Source organism: Salvelinus fontinalis, chromosome 9 (genome assembly GCF_029448725.1).
Source record: "Salvelinus fontinalis isolate EN_2023a chromosome 9, ASM2944872v1, whole genome shotgun sequence".
In the NCBI taxonomy this organism is placed as follows: Eukaryota; Metazoa; Chordata; class Actinopteri; order Salmoniformes; family Salmonidae; genus Salvelinus; species Salvelinus fontinalis.
In genome coordinates this window covers 59,279,126-59,303,921 of record NC_074673.1, presented here as the reverse complement: position 1 = coordinate 59,303,921, position 24,796 = coordinate 59,279,126, and the positions used below count along the sequence as shown (strand labels likewise).

Sequence of the window (24,796 nt, the reverse complement as noted above, 5' to 3'; positions counted from 1 at the left end):
AACTGGCTAACGTTGGCTAGCTTGCTTGCTACTTACTGACAATTTTACCTGCTCTATTGAAATGGATACTTGTATAGTGGAGTCTTTTGTTAAGACATGTACAGTTGAAGTCGGAAGTTTACATACACCTTAGCCAAATACATTTAAACTCTGTTTTTCAAGATTCCTGACATTTAATCCTAGTAAAAATTCCCTGTGTTAGGTCAGTTAGGATCACCACTTTATTTTAAGAATGTGAAACGTCAGAATAATAGTTGAGAGAAAGATTTATTTCAGCTTTTATTTCTTTCATCACATTCCCAGTGGGTCAGAAGTTTACATACACTCAAATAGTATTTGGTAGCATTGCCTTTAAATTGTTTAATTTGGGTCAAACGTTTTGGGTAGCCTTCCACAAGCATCCCACAATAAGTTGGGTGAAAACTTTCCTCCTGACAGAGCTGGTGTAACTGAGTCAGGTTTGTAGGCCTCCTTGCTCGCACACGCTTTTTCAGTCCTGCCCACAAATTTTCTACAGTATTGAGGTCAGTGCTTTGTAATGGCCACTCCAACACCTTGACTTTGTTGTCCTTAAGCCATTTTGCCACAATTTTGGGAGTATGCTTGGGGTCATTGTCCATTTGGAAGACCCATTTGCGACCAAGCTTTAACAGCCTGTCTGATGTCTTGAGATGTTGCCTCAACATATCCACATAATTTTCTTGCGTCATGATGCCATCTATTTTGTGAAGTACACCAGTCCCTCCTGCAGCAAAGAACTCTCACAACATGATGCTGCCACCCCATCCTTCACGGTTGGGATGGTGTTCTTCGGCATGCAAGCCTCCCCCTTTCTCCTACAAACATAACGATGGTCATCATAGCCAAACAGTTCTATTTTTGTTTCATCAGACCAGAGGACATTTCTCCAAAACAGTACGATCTTTGTCCCCATGTGCAGTTGCAAACCGTAGTCTGGATTTTTTATGGCAGTTTTGGAGCAGTGGCTTCTTCATTGCTGAGTGGCCTTTCAGGTTATGTCGATATAGGACTCGTTTTGCTGTGGATATAGATACTTTTGTACCTGTTTCCTCCAGCATCTTCACAAGGTCCTTTGCTGTTGTTCTGGGATTGATTTGCACTTTTCGCACCAAAGTACGTTCATCTCTAGGAGACAGAACGCATCTCCTTCCTGAGTGGTATGACGGCTGCATGGTCCCATGGTGTTTATACTTGCGTAATATTTTTCGTACAGATGAACATGGTACCTTCAGGCCTTTGGAAATTGCTCCCAAGGATGAACCAGACTTGTGGAGGTCTACAATTTTTTTCTGAGGTCTTGGCTGATTTCTTTTGATTTTCCCATGATGTCAAGCAAAGAGGCACTGAATTTGAAGTTAGGCCTTTAAATACATCCACAGGTACACCTCCAATTGACTCAAATGATGTCAATTAGCCTATCAGAAGCTTCTAAAGCCATGACATAATTTTCTGGAATTTTCCAAGCTGTTTAACCTCACTTGGGTATGTGGGACGCCAGCGTCCCACCTCGTCTGTAACGATCGTCGTCATATTCCTCCTCCTCGGATGAGGAGGAGCATGGATCAGACCAACACGCAGCGAGGTATGTGGACATAATGATTTATTAGACAAACGACGAAACACAAAATAACACTTTAGAAAACAAAATAACAAAACGAACTAAACAGACCTAAACTTACGAACTTACATGAAACGAAGAACACACGAACAGGAACAGACAAACCGAAAACAGTCCCGTGTGGTAACATGTACTGACACGGAAGACAACCACCCACAACAAACAATGTGAAACAACCTACCTTAATATGACTCTCAATCAGAGGAAACGCCAAACACCTGCCTCTAATTGAGAGCCATACCAGGCAACCCATTAACCCAACATAGAAAACACATAACATAGACTACACACCCAAAACTCACGCCCTGACCAATTAAACTCATACCAAACAACAGAAAACAGGTCAGGAACGTGACATCGTCAACAGCCAGTGAAACTACAGGGCGCCAAATTCAAAACAACAGAAATCCCATAATTAAAATTCCTCAAACATACCCAACAAGTATTTTACACCATTTTAAAGATACACTTGTTGTAAATCCAACCTAGGCAAAAATAAGAAATAGTTAGTCAAGAACTCTCTAGTTAACATGTAAACTGCCTAACCAGCTCTGCTACAGCGAGTAAAATGGTCAGAGTGAGTGTCACGAGAATTTTCAATTCCAATGATGATAACTAAACAATTATTTAAGCTTTGACCAATCCCCGAGGTTTGTAGGACCCAAGGTTTAATAATGATTAGGCAAAGACTCAGATTCTGCAAAAGGTTCGTAAGCTTTATTCAGAGAACGTTCTAAAGTCAACCAAAATTTGAACAGTCTTTATAACCCCCTCTACGCACACACACACACACACACACACACACACACACACACACACACACACACACACATATACATACACACACACTTATCACTTTTCTACCAGCCTTGGCAGTTTCTCACCGTTCCTTTCCTCCCCAGATAAGAGGGACTTGGAAGGAGCCTCTTTCCTGTTATCCTTTGTTCTCTCAATTCTCACACCAATTCTCACGTAACACAATGGTCTAGTCACATATATTATGGAATTATGACTACTAACACATTTCATACAATTATATGAATTCAGGGTGGAATCCTTTAGTCATTACTTTAAACATATAAATTCCCTTATCAGTGAGCTTTTCTCTCATTTGTGTCTGGAAGTAGCTAGCTAGCAAGCTAGCCAACTTCAGCCAGTTAGCTTGGGTGATTGGTTGGGAAAAACATGTATTGGAAGGCAAGCTGCAGAAGGAAAAGGAGACTATAATTCCCCATTGTTAATCAGTGCAATTTTGACGACCAACTAGTTGAAAAAGTTTGAGTGTTTGTCTAATGTTCCTTTCTTAGATTTTAGCTCATCTTGCTCTGGCTAGCATTAGTTGTTTATCTTGTTGTTGATATGCGTAACTGAGGGAGAGAGAGCCTACCCTTTCACGGTTTGATCAATAGGACTTTAAAAGTTCCCAAATGTAAGAGGACTTCCTTGGTGTTTAAATTCACTATATATACAAAAGTATGTGGACACACCTTCAAATTAGTGGATTTGTCTATTTCAGCTATACCCGTTGTTGACAGGTGTATAAAATCGAGCACACAGGCATGCAATCTCCATAGACATACAGTGGCAGTAGAATGGCCGTACTGAAGAGTGAATTTCAACGTGCACAGTCATCGGATGCCACATTTTCCAACGAGTCAGATCGTCAAATGCCTGTCCTGCTAGATCTGCCCCGGTCAACAGTAAGTGCAGTTATTGTTAAGTGGAAATGTCTAGGAGCAACAGCGGCTCATCCGCAAAGTCGTAGGCCACACAAAGCTAACATAACGGGACCGCCGAGTGCCGAAGCGCGTAAAAATCATCTGTCCTTTGTTGCAACACTCATTACCGAGTTCCAAACTGCCTGTAGTCAAAGAATTCCTTCATTTTGTGTCAGGTATTCTGCCACTGTGTACTCTCTGCTTAGGGCAAAATAGCATTCCAGTTTGTTCAGTTTTTTGTTGTAAATTCTCTCCAATGTGTCAAGTAATTATCTTTTTGTTTTCTCAGGATTTGGTTGGGTCGAATTGTGTTGCTGTCCTGGTGCTCTCTGGGGTCTGTTTGTGTTTGTGATCAGAGCTCCAGGACCAGCTTGCTCAGGGGGCTCTTCTCCAGGTTCAATTATCTCTCTCTCGATCACTGTATCTCTCTCGATCTCTCTCTCTCTTACTCCCTCCTCCCACCCATTGACTCCGTATTGAGCCAATCTATGGTGGCTCTGTCCGTGGGTGGTAGCTAGGTAAAGCAATGCTGACTTTGTTGACGGCAAAGGTTTTCTCCCTGGATGCATGGCTGTGTTTATGTCCTATCATCATTATCTCTGATAGGCCTCTGAGAGCCACATAATGGCAAATCATTTCCCCCTGTTGTTTCCTTCCCCCCTTCCTTATCTTCCTCCTTCCAGAACGCCTGTTATGGCACCATGGTGGGACACAAGGGGGGGATGAGTGGTGGTTGAATGGAGAGATGCCAGGGAGGGGAAGTTGGTGGGAGGGGTGAGATAGAGGTGTTATTGTCGGAGGGAAGAGGGAAGATGGGGTTGGTAATTGGGGTTTTGTGTAAGTAGGAGTACAAGGACAGGTGGAGAGTCTGGTTGGGTGGAGGAATGGGGAGAGGGCAAGGACAGGTTACATGTAAGAGATGATGAGGAAGGGATCTTCTGCACTGAGCACAAAACAAGACAGAGAGAAGGGCTGAAGATTAATAAAATGTATCAATAAAAAAGGAAGTAGCCTAATTCATTAAATTACCACAATGATGATACTGACCAGTGGCACACAGTGACATTGAAACACCAACGAACTATAGTGTAACTGCAAGCTTAGGTCCACTCTCCTTGCTTTCATTTTATTTTAACACCAGAGAAGAGTCTCTATCCTGGTCCCAGATCTATTAGGGCTGTCATGCCAACTCAGTGTGACATTGGCCATGCCCAAACAGATCTGGAAACAGGCTAAAGAGTCTTGCCAAACGTTCAATCAATCTCCTGCTCCCCTGACAGCTCATCCTCCTGTTTATACTGAGTTTTTGTGGAAAGGCTTTTGATAGCTCCTCTCATTCCCTCTAATCAAGCTCTGATTCCCTCCACATTGAAAAGAGAGCATGTGTGGCATGTACTGTATACAGGAAGGCTTCAGTCAGAGAAAGCTAGCTAGATTACTTTAGAAAAAAATGTGGGCGTTGACTTGCTCAGATAAAAACGAGGACATAAAGAGCCGTTGTTGAAACACTGTGCCATGTTTAACGGTGAGAAATCGCAGAATGGTGATTTTACTAAATGACTGAAGAGTTTGACTGTGTGATATTAGGTGGCTTCTTGTGTAAATATTTTCTGTGAGGATTTTAATGATTAGGATTGCAAAATTCTGCTAACTTTACCAACATTTCTAGGTTTTCCATAAATCCTGGTTTGAGGATTCAGGATTTCTTGCTTGTTCCCTCCTAAATCCGTGAATCTTCCAACCAGGAATTCTGGAAACCTGGGAATTTTGGTAAAATTCCAAGAATTTTGCCACCCTACAAGCACGCTGACTGATTGATCTGACTAGCTGGCTGGAGGTCCTCTTAATAAGCAAGATACTGCTTTGAAGATTGGCTAATATTGTGGGTTGAATGGTTCAATATAAATTCAGCAAAAAAAGAAACGTCCCTTTTTCAGGACCCTGTCTTTCAAAGATAATTCGTAAAAATCCAAATAACTTCACAGATCTTCATTGTGAAGGGTTTATACACTGTTTCCCATGCATGTTCAATGACCCATAAACAATTAAACAATTAATGAACATGCACCTGTGGAACGGTTGTTAAGAGAGTTATGAAAACTTAGGACACTAAAGAGTTATTTCTACTGACTCTGAAAAACACCATAAGAAAGATGCTCAGGGTCCCTGCTCATCTGCGTGAACGTGCGTTAGGCATGCTGCAAGGAGGCATGAGGACTGCAGATGTGGCCAGGGCAATAAATTGTCCGTACTGTGAGACGCCTAAGACAGCGCTACAGGGAGACAGGACGGACAGCTGATCGTCCTCGCAGTGGCAGACCACATGTAACAACACCTGCACAGGATCGGTACATCCAAACATCACACCTGCGGGACAGGTACAGGTTGGCAACAACAACTGCCCGAGTTACACCAGGAATGCACAATCCCTCCATCAGTGCTCAGACTGTCCGCAATAGGCTGAGAGAGGCTGGACTGAGGGCTTGTAGGCCTGTTGTAAGGCAGGTCCTCACCAGACATCACCGGCAACAACGTCGTCTATAGGCACAAACCCACCATCGCTGGACCAGACAGGACTGGCAAAAAGTGCTCTTCACCGACGAGACACGGTTTGGTCTCACCAGGGGTGATGGTCAGATTCTCGTTTATCCTCGAAGGAATGAATGTTACACCGAGGCCTGTACTCTGGAGTGGGATCGATTTGGAGGTGGAGGTCCATCATGGTCTGGGGCGGTGTGTCACAGCATCATCGGACTGAGCTTGTGGTCATTGCAGGGAATCTCAATGCTGTGCGTGACAGGGAAGACATTCTTCTCTCTTCCTGTAGGCTCATCCTGACATGACCCTCCAGCAAGACAATTCCACCAGCCATACTGCTTGTTCTGTGCGTGATTTCCTGCAAGACAGGAATGTCAGTGTTCTGTCGTGGCCAGCGAAGAGCCCGGATCTCAATCCCATTGAGCACATCTGGGACCTATTGGATCGAAGGGTGAGGGCTAGGGCCATTCCCCCCCAGAAATGTCCTGGAACTTGCAGGTGCCTTGGTGGAAGAGTGGGGTAACATCTCACAGCAAGAACTGGCAAATCTGGTGCAGTCCATGAGGAGGAGATGCTCTGAAGTACTTAATGCAGCTGGTGGCCACACCAGATACTGACTGTTACTTTTGATTTTGACCCCCCCCCCCCCCCTTTGTTCAGGGACACATTATTTAAATTATGTTAGTCACTACAAGCCCTCAGTCCAGCCTCTGTGGAACTTGTTCAGTTTATGTCTCAGTTGTTGAATCTTGTTATGCTCATACAAATATTTATACATGTTAAGTTTGCTGAAAATAAACACAGTTGACAAGTGAGAGGACATTTCTTGTTTTGCTGAGTTTAGATCCATACCAACACAAAACGGGGAGCAATATTGTTAATTGACGTCCCCATCAATTATGTTAAAGTTGTCACCATGGGGGAAATGAACGTAATTTCCTGAGGTAGAAAACCAAGCGCTGTTAACCAACCATTGACATAAACATGTCATTTATGGTATATGAGCTTCACCCTAATGAGAAAAGAGCCAATGACTGTCATAATAAAGAAAAATGAATCAGCATGCAGTGGGTTGTAATGATTGCATGGGGGAATTATGTTTAATAGCAGGGATTGCGTGGAAAGCCTATAACAGCTCCCAGGGGTGTAAGCCCCTATTTTAAACATATTGTAGGGAACAGCAGGGCAAGGAAGCGAAACTGGGTCGCTAATGTGAAAGGCAAAACGCCCTACACATTGCGCTAACCCACTTTGTGGGAATTGTGAAGTGATTCATATAGCGAGGAGGGCTACTCTGCCCTCTCCAAACGGGAAGGCACGTCCCCGTGCTTCGACTAACCTCAGCCCCCTCACACATCCTGGCCATGCGTTCCGATGGTCACCATCCCACTTCTGATACCAATGTAGCGAATGGCGGGGTAGGGAAGTGAACATGGGTTGCTGGTATGAAAGGTTGCTGGTATGAAAGACGAACACCCTACACATCGCGCCAACAGGGTTAAACCACTTGGTGGCCAACTAGCTCTCACAGTCTCACGCCAGAATTAGACCTTCATCCACGTTTCTCAAATGTAAAATAAAAAATAAAAAGTCAAACGTTAAATTTCTAAATGCTTAGAGTTAAGTTCGGTCATGAACTCTGAATATTTATGGATAGGGTTAAGTTTAGGCATTAAATCCGGAATCTTAAGGTAATGTTTGGTTTGGGCTTCAAAAAAACTTTCTATCGCTGGATTTGAAAATTGCAACCTTTGGAATCAGAGGCAGGTGCTTCCTCCCATCCGCCATCCCCATCGACATCCGAAACCTACTTGAAGGTAACAGCACTCCCTGTTGCCTATAGGGGCCGGTTTCCACATCATCTCCCAATGTCCTCAGACATGGATGGATGTCGAATACTGACTTGTATCAAGGGTGACCTGGCTGCATATAGCGAGGATCGCTACAACACGTACCAACGATAGGCTAATCCCATGTAAATCATATAGCCTAATACGCTATGCCTACGACAAGCCAGCTGAGGATTCTTACAGCAATAGAATATAAATAGATTACAATACAAACGGATTGTCGATTGGTTAGAACAGAAATGTGTCTCCTACCTTTCCCAACACCCCCAGATGTACACACACGTTGAGAGGCACAGGGTCTGCAGCAGTGCAGCACCCCTGGATGGAGAGTAATTGTGGGGGGGTTAAGTGCCTTGCTCAGGGGCACAACGGCAGGAGATGGTAACATGGGATCCGAGACTAGCAGCCTTCCAGCTGCCATTTCAGTTCCACTCCCATCAACTTCAGTTCCACTCCCATCAACTTCATTTCCACTCCCATCAACTTCAGTTCCATTCCCGTCAACATTGCTCTAATCTGCAGCAGCATGTAAAACCTGGCAAAACCTAGAAAACTCATCAAGCGGGTTGGATCTCTTGGCGTAGTGGCTAAAGGGTTGATTTGACAGTCGTTTGACCCGGGTTTGAGTACTACCCGTGAATTCATTGTCGTCATTTCTAAAAAACCTGATCCTATATGAACAGAGGTGAGCAGACTTGGTTTGAGATTTAGAACCCTAATACTTGCGTCATGTCATTTAACGTTTGGAGCCAACATGGAGAATGGTTAGCCAACACTGAGTACAGTATCAATGACTGTGGGTCCACCAAAGTTAGGATGAGTTACATTCAAGCGCACCAAATTGTTTCCGCTTGATTAACAACTCCTCTCTCCGGATTACAAACGGCTGGGAGAGTTCTCCACAGTGCTGTGTGAGGGAGATTATAGTAGTGGAGGTGCTCTAATGTGTCAGGGAGACTTTAATGACCTATTATGGGATGTCAGGGTCCTGACTGATAGTACAACGCCCACATGCAATTTGTCCAGTCTTGGGATAGATCTGCCTTTAGGCCTTTTTATGGCAATGTAGATGGTGTGTGTGTGTGCGTGTGTGCGTGCTCATGTTAGACTTCTGTGATGCTCTTCAATGTGTGTGTGTGTGTTGTTTGTGTTGGGTATACAGGTCGGTATACTGTTTTACAGCATGATATAGAGGGTGTTCATGCAGGCAACGTTGATGTTGACTATTCAGGTTTCTACAGTGTTGTTTAGTCTCTGTTTGTCTGATTAGGGTGGGTACTAAGGTCTATTTAGATTTGTAGTATATCACTTACAGGTGCAGTAAAGATTGAAGGGTATTCTTACTTTTAAAACACATTTAAGAGAGTTTTGTTCAGTCTAGGCTGTTATTTACCCATATAGCTTACAATAAGAATCTGCTATAAACAAAACAACCAATCATTCTCACAAATCTGTGACTTCAATGGCCGCAAATAAGATATTACACTCTATGGGTATTACAATGTTATTTCCATTGCAAAGTATTTGAACTATGCAATATAAAACAGAGTCCGACTATCATAATACACCAAATAGATACATAAAAACAGATGAGCTGTGCTACAACTCTGGTTTTATGAATGAAGCACGATCCAGCTAACACAGAACGTTCCTGTAATGTTCCCTGAAGCTTGTCCTTTGGTTGAAGAAAAAAATGTTCCCTGACTGTTCTTGGAATGATAATGTGTTAGCTGGGAAAAGTTCTGACAGCAGAATGAATCCCCTCGACGATTCACCCCAGCCAGAAGTGATGTCATGGGAGGTTAAATGTCCATTTTGATGAGCCACCCTTCAAAGAGATTTGTCAGGCAGTCATGGCAGCCATTGTTGCTCCCTCTATCATTAGCCCAGGAAAAGATGAAAGCGCTTCCATGACACCCTGACATCCTGTCCTGTGGCAGTATCTCTCACTATCTCTCTGATCTCAGCAAAGATACATATCTGGTTAAAGTATCGAGACCAGCCTAGACCGAGAGAGAGAGAGAGCGGGAGAGAAAGAGAGAGAGAGTGTGTGTGCGTGTGCGTGCACATGCGTGCGTGCGTTTTCATGTGCCTACCTGTGTTTGCGCTTGAGTGTGTTTTGTGTATGAGCCGCACACATACAGTCAGACAGCTCTCAGCGGTGGCCTGGCAGACATCCTCACATCAGCACAGTATGATGTCGTGTCGGGAAAAATGAGAACCAGGAATAGATGCTAAACGGATGATCGAGAAACGTCTCACTGCCTTTGAAAGTTCTCACGTCAGAATGTCTCTTTGACCTCAAGACCACATCGTCTAACACTGTGGCCACCCAATCCCAGTCGTAAAGGGGTTCGACGTCTTCTGCTCTTCATATCTACTTACACGGAGTATACAAAACATCAGGATCACCTGCTCTTTCCATGACAGAGACGGACCTGGTGAATCCAGGTGAAAGCTATGATCCCTTATTGATGTCAATTGTTAAATCCACAATTGTTAAATCCACACAGTGTAGATGAAGGGGAGGAGAGAGGTTAAAGAAGGAATTTAAGCCTTTACAGTGGTGTAAAGTACTTAAGTACTTAAGAGTATCCGCACTGTACTTTACTAATTATATTTTTGACAACTTTTACTTCACTACATTCCTAAATAAAATATTGTCCTTTTTACTCCATATATTTTCCCTCACAATCCAAAGTACTCGTTACATTTAGAATGCTTAGCAGGACAGTGAAATTGTGAAATTCGCACACTTGTCAAGACAACATGTGGTCATCCCTTCTGCCTATGGTCTGGCAGACTCACTAAACACACATGCATCTTTTGTAAATAATATCTGAGTGTTGGAGTGTGCCCCTGGCTATCCATACATTTTAAAAACAAGAAAATGGTGTTGTCTGCTTTGCTTAATATAAGGAATTTGAAATGATTTATACTTTTACTTAGACTTTTGATACTGAAGTATATTTTAGCAATTACATTTACTTTTGATACTTAAAACTTCTTATGGCTGCAAGGGGCAGCACTGAGTAACCTGGAAAGAGGTGGCCATTTCAAACGGCCTCCTACTCAATTCCTGCTCGTACAATATGCATATTATCATTTCTATTGGATAGAAAACACTCTCTAGTTTCTTAAACCGTTTGAATTATTTCTCTAAGTGAACCAACTCTTTCTGCAGCCCATTTCCTATCCGGAAGTGAGATTTCCAAATGCGAGGTCTTTTTTCAAGAGCTTGTCTATAAAAGGGCATGTCACTTGGGACCATAGAAACACGTCATACGCCTTCCCTTGGGTGTCATGCGGAAGTGAGAGCAGAAATGACTTGAATATCTCGTTCAGGGATTGAATACAGCCTCTTGGAGTGAGAGGTCCGCCATTATTTTTTGTTTCTCCGGCTTCGATTTTACTTGATACATGTCACAATATCATCCTAAAGTATGTTTTTTCAATATGGTTTAATTATAGTATTGAAATTTATTCGGGACTTTAGACGTGATGCGTTGGAAGAATTTTTTCAAGAAGGAGAGGTTGGCGCCGCACGGCCAGTGTGCTTGCTAATTCAAGAGGGACATAGTTCGTTCTGGATCCAAACAAAGACCGTTCTGGACAATGGACCCCTTTACAGCATTCTGATGGAAGATCAACAAAGATAAGGACCCAATTTGGGATGCTATTTCATATATCTGTCGAGCTGTGCTATCGCTACCGATTACTTGGAATCAATGCTGTTGTGTGTTAGCCATTGCAGTAAGCTAATATAACGATATATTGTGTTTTCGCTGTAAAACACTTAAAAAATCGGAAATATTGTCTGTATTCACAAGATCTTTGTCTTTCATTTTGCTATACACCATATATTTTTCTGAAATGTTTTATGATGAGTAATTAGGTAGTTGACGTTGGTGTCTGTATTTACTCTGGCTACTCCCGTGCTATTTCTGACTGTAGCTATGATGGTAGCATCAATGTAAAACTGATTTATAGCTCAAATATGCACATTTTTTGAACAAAACATAAATTTATTGTGTAACATGTTATAGGACTGTCATCTGAGGAAGTTGTTTCTAGGTTTGTTTGGTTGGATCTTGGTTAGTTAGGTTGGCTTTGTGCATGCTACCTGTGCTGTGAAAAATGTCTGTCCTCTTTTGTATTTGGTGGTGAACTAACATAAATATACGTGGTGTTTTTGCTGTAAAACATTTTAAAAATCGGACACGTTGGCTGGATTCACAAGATGTTTATCTTTCAAATGCTGTATTGGACTTGTTAAGTATATTTAAAATCGAATACTTTTACTCAAGTACTATTTTACTGGGTAACTTTTACTTTTACTTGAGTAACTTTCTATTAAGGTATCTATACTTTTAAGTATGACAATAGGGTACTTTTTCCACCACTGAGCCTTGAGACAATTGAGACATGGATTGTGTATGTGTGCAATTGAGGGTGAATGGGCAAGACAAAATATTTAAGTGCCTTTGAATGGGGTATGCTAGTAGGTGCTATGCGCACAGGTTTGTGTCAAGAACTGCAACGCTTCTGGGTTTTGCACACTGAACAGTTTCCTGCGTGTATCAAGTATCGTCCACTCCCCAAATGACATCCAGCCAACTTGACACAACTGTGGGAAGCATTGGAGTCTCTCTCCCTGTCTGTCTTAAGGCCTGTTCAGAGATGAGCGAGAGGGACACAGCAGGGAGCTAGCTGTATGCTCGGTCGTCTCCCACACCAGGATTGTAATTCACCAGGATTGTAATTGTAATTAGGAACGAATTGGGCTGACAACGGGAGGTACCTAGCTGAAATGTCCAATAAGTGATGTTTGTTTTTGGTTTCCATTACACAACATTTTGCTATGGGGCAAAATGTTTTATTACGGTGTGCACTAAATTCAAATTGCTTAAAAGTGCATCCCTCCCTAGCCCCTTCCCTGAACAAATCACTGTTTAGACATGGCTTTCGCCTGTTCACTGATTTCTAATTCCACTAGTAGTGGAAGGTTTAATTGGTTTCTCGTACTCGTGGACTGAATTTGCTTGGCTACTCCAGGCTCCTTGCTGCGGCCAAACGCAACGCCTTGCTCACGGACGTTAGTTTCTTCTCCACAATGAATCTGGGTCTGAGTACCTCCCCGAACCTTCACTGAATGTGAATACATTCGCGGCCGTCTGATTGGTCCAGAAACCGATGGGTTTGGCCAGAGCCAGAATACACGTGGGAAAAGCGGCGGTTTGAAAATTCATCATTGGCTTTGATACTCTGATTGGTTAGAGAGGATCCAATCACTGATGACTTTGTTTTGTATGATGCCCCTTGTCACCACAAACAACTTCAATGATAGCAGTCGTGTGTGTCTGTGTGTGTGTGCATAGGATATGTTTGATTAATGCCAAAGCTAAAACATAATTGGCTCACACTCAATGTATTGTACATTTGCTAACCATTTGCTTTCTCTCTCTCTCCCTTTCTGTGTCTCCCTCCCTGTCCTCTGTCTCTCTCTCCCTCCCAGCCACAGAGATTTGAAGCCAGAGAACCTGTTGTTAGATGAGAAGAACAACATCAGGGTAGCAGACTTTGGCATGGCCTCTCTACAGGTCGGCGACAGTCTGCTGGAGACCAGCTGTGGGTGAGTACAGAATGAAATGTTAGTACAGGAGTACAAGGACAGAGCATCACAGGAGTCTGAAACAATTGAAAACAAAAACTTAATTTTAAGTGATAAGTAGGCATTGGTCTGCAGCCGAAAAGGAAATTCATATGAGCACCACAGTGCCTACATCAGCCATGCTCTACCAAGGTTTTCCAGCACACAGTTTTGACATACTATAGTAGCTACGTATGTTGGTCTATTCTAGTTCAAACAATGTGTATGTTGCTTAGGACTCAAACCTTCTCATTTGGGGCTACTCCCACAATAATGTGATTTGTACTGCATAGAAGTTAAAATATTGGATTCTTCACACAATAATCCCATTCCACTACTTTTAAGACAAGACCATAATGCTTTATTGAGTGAGCGGTTTTGTCTTGTAGTAATGTGGCGCTTGCCTGTATTTCCTTATATTTAAAAAAATAAATAAGCCAAAATACGTGTTCAATGTATTTTATTCATGGAGTGCCTTCGTTACAACCATGAAACAGAAAGCATGTGTTGGAACACGGTAACATATTATTTTTATAAAGACAAAATCAAATTAAAATACCCCAACCACCAAGAAACACAGTAAAAAGTAGCGCGGTCAAATTATGAAAAAACATCAGTAGCCTAAACATCATTATAAGCGCCAAGTGGCCTTGATAAGTGGTGAAACTGCACAAAAGCACTATAGACAATTATAATGAACATAGATCAACTATGAACATAGTGTAGATATGACAGCAGTAAAATAATTGTCAGTTACTGTCAAGCTCGTGCTTGTGTGCATCTTCACACAATGGCATCAGTTGGATTAAATTTAGCAGTTATCCTTTTCCTAACAGTTCACACAATTCTTGTGACTTTCAGTTGCTTGACACACTTTGACATACATTTGTTTGGTTTTAGTGCACAATAGTCCCCTGTTGTTGTGTCCTGTTGTCTTGTCATTCTTCAGCACTGTTGTACTACAATGGCTGTGAAGGTGCCTTATTTTGCGCATATGGAGGGAGCTCCCATCTCACTTTGTTCATGGTGACGGCCAGACTTGTTTTCTTTGCGAGCAACTTGTTCGCCAAGTTGCTTGGAGTGAAAAGTGAAGAAATTGTCTATGGAGACATTGCTCCGCTTGCCATCGTCAGGTTCCACAAGCCTCATCGCCACATTCTCCGAGACTCACACCTGCTGCCCAATGTGGATATTTTCCCAGATATTGAAAGCCGTTCAGTAACACACACTCCCTCACTGTGTAGCCTACTGCAAGTAGGCCAGAGTTGACTGTTAAGACAGCTTTGATTTGGTGAACTAACATAAGGTAAATACTATTTTAAGTTTCGGGCCTGTATTTAGAATGGATCAATACAATAGAATGGCCCGCTCTGTTCTTCCTTCACAATTGGCGATTGCATAATTATGCATCATTTGCTTCCCCCTCGCTCATCAACTCACCCATTTTCCCCCTTTCTCCCCATCATATTTAACTTAATTTATTTTACCTGTTATATGTGTGAAATTAGTTTTGGTATAGTTTAGTTCTGAGGCATTTTTTAGGGTGATTATCAGCAAGCCCTACTGTTAAAATAAATGATGAGCAGTCAAAATGACTGCTTTAGCTGTTCTGGTGTTAAACTCAATGATCACTTTATAGATGCTATGGTCTTGTTTTAATCCGACATCTAGAATTTGAGCTAGGTGGGCACAGGCATTACTCTGAAAATGAATTCGCTAATGACCCTGTTAAAAATCCTGTATGTGGTTCTCTGTAATGGCCAGACAGCTCATGATGCAACTTTTAATCAACATTGGGTCCGTATTGGCTTAGATATGATGGAAGGGTGAGCATGGTGGTCCCGCTAGCGGGACGACTTCCTGTGAAACTGGAGGGCCACAATTCAAATAAATAATCGAAAAAATTAGGGATATTAAACATGTAGGTACGTACAAGTTTCATATATCAGTTGAAAGCTTAAATTCTTGTTACTCTAACTGCACTGTCCGATTTACAGTAGCTATTACAGCGAAGCATGCCATGCGATTGTTTGAGGACTACGCACCACATCAAAATATTTTTCCACCGGCACAGGTTTCATAAATTCACAAATAGTGATTAAATATTCACTTAGTTTTTGAAAGTCTTCCTCTGATTTGTCATCCAAAGGGTCCCAGCTGTAACATGTAGTGTCACTTTGTTAGTTAGTGTCCTTCTTTATATCCCAAAAGGTCTGTTTATTTGACGCCCTCGATGCAGAGAAAGGAATCCAAAAATATACCACTAAACTTTGTTTCAACAAATCAACATACGTTTCTATTTACTCCTCAGATACTCTAAAATGTAATCAAACTATAATATTTCTTACGGAAAGAAGTATGTTCAATAAGAAACCGATTTTAGCAGGTGCGTCTTCTTGGCGCGTGCATACACAAATTTCCAAGACTGTCTCCCTGTACTAAAACTGTTATTTCTTATTCGCTTGTGAAGTTATAAGCTTGAAACCTTGAACATAGACTGCTGACACCCAGTGGAAGCCATAGGAATTGCAGCCTGGGGAGCTAGAATTGAGTTTGCCCTTATACTTGCCATTGGAAGAGCATGGTCTCTCTCCCCCAAAAATGTATGGTTGTTTTTCCTTTGGATTTTCTCCTACCATTGTGTTATATTATCTTATACATTTCTACAAACTTCAAAGTGTTTTCTTTCCAATGGTACCAATTATATGCATATCCTGGCTTCAGGGCCTTAGTAACAGGCAGTTTACTGTGGGCACGTCATTCAGGAGGAAATTGAGAAAAAAGGGGCCTAGCCCTAACAAGTTTAACACTGAGTTCCAACCAATGCATACTATAGTCGCGCCAACCGGTGGGGGGGGACTGATCCTTGATCAGCACTCATGTTCTGAGATACTGGAGAAATACCTGGTCTGGTTTTAGCGCTGCTGACCCGAAACTACATATGACCCCCAGGAGCGGGTGTTCATGTAGTGAGGAATAATCCATTAAGGAATAATCCAGCTCTATGTTTAATGCATTTTGTTGACTATATGGATGTGCTCAAAAGTAGTCCACAGAGACAATTTCATTTTAACATCAGCAGATACCCAGCCTAAAACACCAAAGAGCAAGAAATACAAATGCAGAAGCACAGTGGCTAGGAAATACTCCCCAGAAAGACAGCAAGGGATGGACAGTACTCTTCTGGGTATCTTGAAAGTTTGATGCAAGGCATTTCTTTAAACAGACCAATCCATACCTGTGGAGGTGTTTTGTTTGTAGTGAATGAATGACACTTTATTTTCATGTCAAATTGGCAGTTAGCAAGCCATCCCTTACCGAATAAATTGACACATAAACAAACATGACAATAATTCACTGTGATAATTATTCTTCTGGTGTTCTCTGCAGTGCGCATCACATAAAGAGTGGAAAAAAATGTAAGATAAAAATCAATACATTATAGTAAATAAGGTTACCCAAACAATAATTATATCCTAGAGGAGTAAAAAATACATATACATACATTCTAACAACATCTACTCATTCAAGGGTTTTTCTTTATTTGTACTATTTTCTACATTGTAGAGTAATAGTGAAGACATCAAAACTGACACATATGGAATCATGTAGTAACCAAAAAAAGTGTTAAACAAATCAAAATATATTTTAGATTCTTCATAGTAGCCAACCTTTGCCTTGATGACAGCTTTGCACACTCTGGCATTTTCTCAACCAGCTTCATGAGGTACTCACCTGGAATGCATTTCAATTAACAGGTGTGCCTTGTTAAACATTAATTTGTGGAATTTCTTCCCTTCTTAATGCATTTGCACAAGGTAGGAGTGATAACCTATTTGGTAAAAGACCAAATCCAGTCCATCATTGTTAAGACATGAAGGTCAGTCAAATCGGAGAATGTCAAACGTTGAATGTTTCTTCAAATGCAGTTGCAAAAACCACTAAGCGTTATGATGAAACTTGCTCTCATGAGGAACGCCACAGGAAAGGAAGACCCAGAGTTACCTCTGCTGCAAAGGATAAGTTCATTAGAGTTACCAGCATCAGATTGCAGCCCAAATAAATGCTTCACACAGTTCAAGAAACAGACACATCTCAACATCAACTGTTCAGAGGAGACTGCGTGAATCAGGCCTTCATGGTCGAAATTCTGCAAAGAAACCACTACTAATCTTTGTGACGAATTATACCAGTCAATCAATCCAAACTGTGCTGTGGCCAATTAATGAATGGACAGAGACATCTGTTACAAAACACCAAAAAGTTGTGACATTCGGAGATTGTCAAGCCATAATATTGAAGTGCCCAAAGTCGGTATACTTTATTTAACATATGTATGGTTGGCACAGAACCCTGTTGGTGGAAAATCCATTGCATATGTTTTATATAACTGTAAACATGATATAAAAATTTGGAAAATCTGATATCCCCCTAGCTGATCATTGTCTGCAGCCAGCTCTGATTGTAATGTAATGAAACAGGCAGGGAGAGGGAGCTCCTCTGTGGGTGTCGGCAAACTCTTAACCTTCTGGCCCGTAGCCCTGCGTGGCATCGACTGTGCCAGAAAAGCAAGCAAAAGTATCCGTGTTTATAAACCCACTAAATGTGCCTAATCATAGTCACATAATTTGCCATGGTGTACTGTTGATTTCGGGCCAGATAGCACTGCATTTTGCTTTGTATCTGTGATCCAAATAGGTAAGGTAGTTGGTCCCGTGTGGCTCAGTTGGTAGAGCATGGCGCTTGTAACGCCAGGGTTGTGGGTTCAATTCCCACGGGGGGACCAGGATGAATATGTATGAACTTTCCAAGTTGTAAGTCGCTCTGGATAAGAGCGTCTGCTAAATGACTTAAATGTAATGTAAATGTAGTTGTGTTTTTACTATGCTGTAATTTATTAGTCCCGTGTAAGATGGCGCCGGAGAAGAAGGCGCTTTACCTGCCCCCGTGTTTTTTTGTTTTTCACTTATTTTTTTACTTATTTTGTACATTCAATCAATCAAATATATCTATAGAGCCCTTCTTACATCAGCTGATGTCACAAAGTGCTGTACAGAAACCCAGCCTAAAACCCCAAACAGCAAGCAATGCATGTGTCGAAGCACGGTGGCTAGGTAAAACTCCCTAGAAAGGCCGGAACCTAGAACGAAACATAGAGAGGAACCAGGCTATGAGGGGTAGCCAGTCCTCTTCTGCCTGTGCCGGGTGGAGATTATAACAGAACATGGCCAAGATGTTCAAATGTTCATAGATGACCAGCAGGGTCAAATAATAATAGTCACAGTGGTTGTAGAGGGTGCAACAGGTCAGCACCTCAGGAGTAAATGTCAGTTGGCTTTCATAGCCGATCATTCGGAGTATCTGTACCGCTCCTGCTGTCTCTAGAGAGTTGAAAACAGCAGGTCTGGGACAAGGTACCGCGTCCGGTGAACAGGTCAGCCACAGACAGAACAGTTGAAACTGGAGCAGCAGCATGACCAGGTGGACTGGGGACAGCAATGAGTCATTAGGCCAGGTAGTCCTGAGGCATGGTCCTCCGAGAGAGAGAAAGAAAGAAAGAAAAAGAAAGAGAGAGAGCGAATAAGAGAGAGCATACTTAAATTCACACAGGACACCGGATAAGACAGGAGAAATACTCCAGATATAACAGACTGACCCTAGCCCCCCGACACAAACTATTGCAGCATAATTACAGGAGGCTGAGACAGGAAGGGTCGGGAGACACTGTAGCCCCGTCCGACGATACCCCCGGACAGGGCCAAACAGTCAGGATATAACCCCACCCTCTTTGCCAAAGCACAGCCCACACCACTAGAGGAGACAAGGCCGAGTATAGCCCACGAAGATCTCCCCCACGGCACGAACCCAAGGGGGGCGCCAACCCGGACAGGAATCAGCTCTTTCAGTAGTTTAGTTGGAATAGGATCCAGTATGCAGCTTGAAGGTTTAGAGGCCATGATTATTTTCATCAATGTGTCAAGAGATATAGTAATAAAAAACTTGTCTCCTTTGATCCCAGGTCCGGAGAGAAGAGTGGAGAGGAGTGGACACAGAAAAATTCCACAGCTGTCCTTATATTGACAAATTAATATCCATCTCCAAACAAAAAATACAAATTATTTGTACTTCTCTGTTCCTTAGATTCCCTTGCAAGCCACCTACGTACGTAGACAACCAGCCACCATTCACCCAGGCTACTCTGATGTTTTGTGTGTTTTGACATTTGCCTCGGCTTAACTAGTGCATCAGCGAGCGGCTGTTCTCTCTCACTCATTTTCATAATGCAGCATGACATCTGCAATCACGACGGACGACTTTGCATAACGTGCTCGTTTGCACTTCTTGCCGAACACCATCAGCCCGGTGGCGAGGTTCATTATCAGCGCACCTGACAGTGCGTCAGGCAGGAAGTTCAGTTGTCAACGATGTAAATTCATGGGCGGCTAATGGGCTCTGTGTTTACAGGCCTGCGATAGAAGCTTTCAGTAGGATCCAATATCCTGCTAGTTAGACGATGCGATACAGGAACAGGAGTGGTGGGAGGGCAAACGTCACCTGGATGTCACCTCGCTGGGCTGTGTTCATTAGGCACCAGACAGAAGAAAACAGACTGAAACGGGGAGTAATCAAAACGTTGTCTGTTGTGTGCCCTAATGAGCAAGGCCCTAGTTGAGGTCGCATGAGTCTGTTTACTTACAGCTAGCATCCATATGCAAACACTGGCCCTATTCGAATACAGTACACTGATATTCTCCGACAATGCATACTTTTTTCTTCTGCTCCTTGATTGCGTAACTAGTCTGACTTGACCCGATTGTTGGGAAAATCTGTTCAGTGGAACCCGTGCTTACAAGGTAAAAAATCATGGCCATTTTTAAAAATCCATCCTTCCTTGGAGACTGTAAGAACAAACGTTTCCTCAAGCAATGAATAAAGGATGCATTTTCTACTCATATATATCCATTACATACATTGAATATACACCAACTTTCAAAAATGTTGGGTCACTAAGAAATGTCCTTGTTTTTGAAAGAAAATAAAAAATTGGCCATTTAAAATAACATCCAATTGATCAGAAATACAGTGTAAATGTTGTAAATTACTATTGTAGCTGGAAATTACATATTTTTTATTGAATATCTACATATGCATACAGAGGTCCATTATCAGCAACCATCACTCTTGTGTTCCAATGGCACATTGTGTTAGCTAATCCAAGTTCATCATTTTAAAAGGCTAGTTGATCATTAGAAAACCCTTTTGCAATTATGTTAGCACAGCTGAAAACTGTTGTGCTGATTAAATAAGCAATAAGACTGGCCTTCTTTAGACTAGTTGAGTATCTGGAGCATCAGCATTTGTGGGTTCAATTACAGGCTCAAAATGGCCAGAAACAAGGGAACTTTCTTCTGAAACTCATCAGTCTATTATTTTTCTGAGAAAAGAAGGCTATTCCATGCGAGAAATTGCCAAGAAACTGAAGATCTCGTACAATGCTGTGCACTACTCCCTTCACAGAACAGCGCAAACTGTCTCTAACCAGAATAGAAAGAGGAGTGGGAGGCCCCGGTGCACAACTAAGTAAGAGGACAAGTACATTAGAGTGTCACAAGTCCTCAACTGGCACCTTTCATGAAATAGTATCGTCAAAACACGAGTCTCAACATCAACATTGAAGAGGAGTCTCCGGGATGACTATTGTAGCTGTTAAAAACAATGTTGAAAAGATGATCATGTGATCATGCTAAGTTCACTAGAAAGTATATGCTGGTTGGAGAAAAAGTGCATTTGGTCTACTTACCACTGCTTAGCCAACTGTACAAAGTTTCTACTGGTAGGTTGCAAAGTAAACATCACCAGCTAACAGTACATCAGCAAATAAGCCCCTCGTTCTGCTGCTTGACAGGCAGAGCCTACAAAGGATGGAAAATGAATCTAAACCACTCATACTTGTCAGGTCTAGTTCACTTTTATTTTACATCCAATTAACCTAACGTATCTGAAATTGCATGATCAATTGATGTTTACTGATCATGAGAAGCATGCGGTTAATTGCGGTATAACTCTGATGATAGAGCGAAATGTGTTTTGCACTGAATCATTTAATAGAGTTTGTAGTTTTGACTATGCTCTTCGAGACGTACTGATATTACAAGCAAATAGTTAACAGTTATTATGTCAATGGTTTTAGCAGAGCTGGGGGGCAAATGTTCCGAAACCTATTATATGGTGACATCGTAATCGAAATGTCTGACGCATTTCCCATTGACTTGCCGATGAAAGATAGTGTCTGGGGAAATCACATGATTCTTCTTTCACAATCACATACTACCTGGGGTAATAACAAAGTGAAGTCATTGTAAAATAAATGTTAAAAAGCAGCAAGCTGAATTACAAGTACAACAACATGATTCAATACAAATGATTACACATTTACAGAACACCATAAAAATACAAATAACACTGACTCTTTCTGTAGGGCATTGAAAGTATAGGTGCCAAGAATGGTTTCTGTTGGTTGTGAGTGTTTATGCGTAAGCCATCATATAAGTGAGGTTACAACCCTGCAAAGTGCAGACTGTGCAATCCACATGGGAATGCTGTGCAAACTCACAGTAAAGATCACAGTCAAGACTTTACTGATGAAAGACGGACCCTGTAAAATCAATTGTTTCTTCTTCACAATCACAAAGTGAAAACGATGGATGTTCCATATGACACCCTATTCAATATATATGGTGGGGAATTACTTTTGACCAGAGCTGTCTCTGAACAACAGTAGTGGACTATATACGGAAAAAAGTTTCTATGCATCGTTTTTTAGTAGGAATTCGCATTGATGTTGCTACGTAGAATTTTAAAAGTTGTTTTTTGTGTCTCTTCACAGATCTCCGCACTATGCATGCCCAGAGGTTATAAGGGTGAGTATGTTTCAGTTTTACTCTTCAAGGGCCCGATTCAGTCCTAGGAACTCTATGCCTTTCCTATGAACGCCTTTCCCACGCACTTCTCAGTAGTTGGTATTCAGACTTACCTTATGCAGGTGCTCGTGCTGAATAAATTGAATTCGACCATTGGGAAAACCCTCCGACTTGCTAACCAACAGATTTTCTCATGGAGTTTTCATTCAATAGGGTTTTCTTGACAGACTCACTAGAATATTCTATAGAGGGAACGGTTCAGAATATTAGGGATCAATGAAAGAAAACGTGTAAATACATGCATACCGTATTTGTGTCCTATTCAGAGCCAATTGGTAGATTTAAAAATACTCTGATCTTCTATATTATTTACGGTTGGGAAAGTATTTATGAATAATACCTCTTTTAAGTTTGGAGAGCCGCTACGCACAGAATATATTGGTGAATCAAGAATACATTGGTTTGATTCATCCTGAAAATTGCCTTATTTAATTGTTCAATCTATTTGGGGCTCCTGAGTGGCACAGCGGTCTAAGGCACTGCACCTTAGTGCTTGAGGCATCACTACAGACACCCTGGATTGATTCCAGGCTGTATCACAACCGGACGTGATTTGGAGTTCCATAGGGCGGCGCACAATCGGCCCAGCGCTGTCCGGGTTTGGCCGGTGTAGGCCGTCATTGTAAATAAAAATGTGTTGTTAACTGACTTGCCTAGTTAAATAAAGGTTCGATTTTTTTTAAATAATACAAAATTAAAATATATATTTGAAGGTGAGACAAGTGTACAATAGGGGTTGCGCTAGCCTAATATGATCCCCTTTTGCTAGGGATCCTCAGGAACAACCACATGAACGTGACAGAGGAAAGAAAGGTAACCCGACAATGGAATGGAATGTTGCCAAATGTAAGGAAACTAACCCTAAAGTGACAGTAATAAATGTAGGCTATGTGGGTAGCTGACTGTGGCTACTGAGAGTGGCTAATATGAACACAGACAAATTGTAGAAAATACAGTGAAAAGTCTGGTCATATAATTAAAACATTCTAGAAATCATCAATTAACTCGGTAGGTTTGGCGCTAGACTGTCATTTGCGTATGGCTACAGAAGCCTATAGCGTGGGTCTCCAAATGTCACCCCTGCAAGTTATAAGGCCAGCATGTAATAAAATGCCCTATGGAAAAGCTGATATGTTGATATGCTTCCGTCGGCTGACATATGACTGGTTTCACATTTCTTTCCAGCGAAAGGTAAAATAGATCTAAAACAATAGTCACATATATTTACAATCCCCTTATCCAAACAGCGTACTACACTCGACAAAAATATAAACACAACTTGTAATGTGTAGGTCCCATGTTTCATGAGCTGAAGTAAAAAAAAATCCCAGAAATGTTCCGTACGCACAAAAAGCTCGCTTCTCTCAAATTTTGTGCACACATTTTTTACATCCCTATTAGTTAGCATTTCTCCTTTGCCAATATAATCCATCCACCTGACAGGTGTGGAATATCAAGAAGCTGATTAAACAGCATGCTCATTACACAAGTGCACCTTGTGCTGGGGACAATAAAATAATGTATTTCAATTGACTTATATGAACTGAGTAAATAAACTCCGTAAAATCAAAAAAATTGTTGCATGTTTCGTTTATATGTTTTGTCAGTGTAATTTACCTAGCTCATATCAATAGCTCTTATTCATTTGTAAATTACACTGCATGGAGAATTGTGTCATTTCTATCGGAAAAAATTAAGTTCCACTTGAAACTGACAGGTTGCTTGACCTTATTCATTGTTTCATCTCGAGTAAAGGTGGTGGAATCATGAGGGATTTAAGTCAAGTTCACCTTCCCCGCACCTTCTTTTGTTTGATCTCCACCCCAAACAAATAACAGGTGCTATTCTCATGCTTAGAATACACGTACAGAGAAAAGTGCATAAAAAGGGAATTACAATCCCTTAACTCGGAATTCCCCCAAACGAGGTCGATCCATGATCCTCCTCTGAGATATTAGCCTTCACTTAAAAATTCCTATATTTCTCTTAATTTTTTTTCTCTCTCTCTTTGTCTTTCTCTCTCTCTTAGGGGGAGAAGTATGACGGCAGAAAAGCAGACATGTGGAGCTGTGGGGTCATCCTCTTTGCCCTATTGGTGGTGAGTGTCAACTTTCACCCTTTGAATTGAATAAACTCCATTAATCCCACAAGGGGAAATTGGATTTGGCACCAGCAAGAGACGTACAGCAACAATATGCGCTTGCATACATCAGAGTACACTGGTGGCTGGTTCAACAAGCACAACGCATGACTTGGATTGCTAGCTAATGGATTACTAATAGAATGGACTAAAATCCTGACCTCAACCTTAGATATACTAGCACAACAACAATATAATCTGGCCACTTTGGTCCTTTCTAGCCTGACCATAGTGACTACTTTCTTTGGCCACAGTTCGCCTCCCATTCTCTCCCTGTGTT

General features: G+C 41.7%; 1 protein-coding gene and 1 non-coding gene across 5 annotated transcripts in view; both read left to right on the top strand.

Annotated features, from left to right (window-relative positions):
• Nucleotides 1-24,796, top strand: part of brsk2a (BR serine/threonine kinase 2a) — a 485,481-nt gene that overhangs the window by 369,633 nt on the left and 91,052 nt on the right. For all 4 annotated transcript variants that reach the window (XM_055934963.1, XM_055934962.1, XM_055934965.1 and 1 more), the window contains exons 5-7: nucleotides 13,261-13,377; nucleotides 22,283-22,316; nucleotides 24,406-24,474. In XM_055934963.1, coding sequence (XP_055790938.1) covers nucleotides 13,261-13,377; nucleotides 22,283-22,316; nucleotides 24,406-24,474 — 220 coding nt within the window. The remainder of the gene's footprint in view (nucleotides 1-13,260; nucleotides 13,378-22,282; nucleotides 22,317-24,405; nucleotides 24,475-24,796) is intronic.
• trnat-ugu (transfer RNA threonine (anticodon UGU)) lies at nucleotides 18,105-18,181 on the top strand. Its single transcript has one exon. It is a non-coding gene; the product is annotated as a tRNA-Thr (tRNA).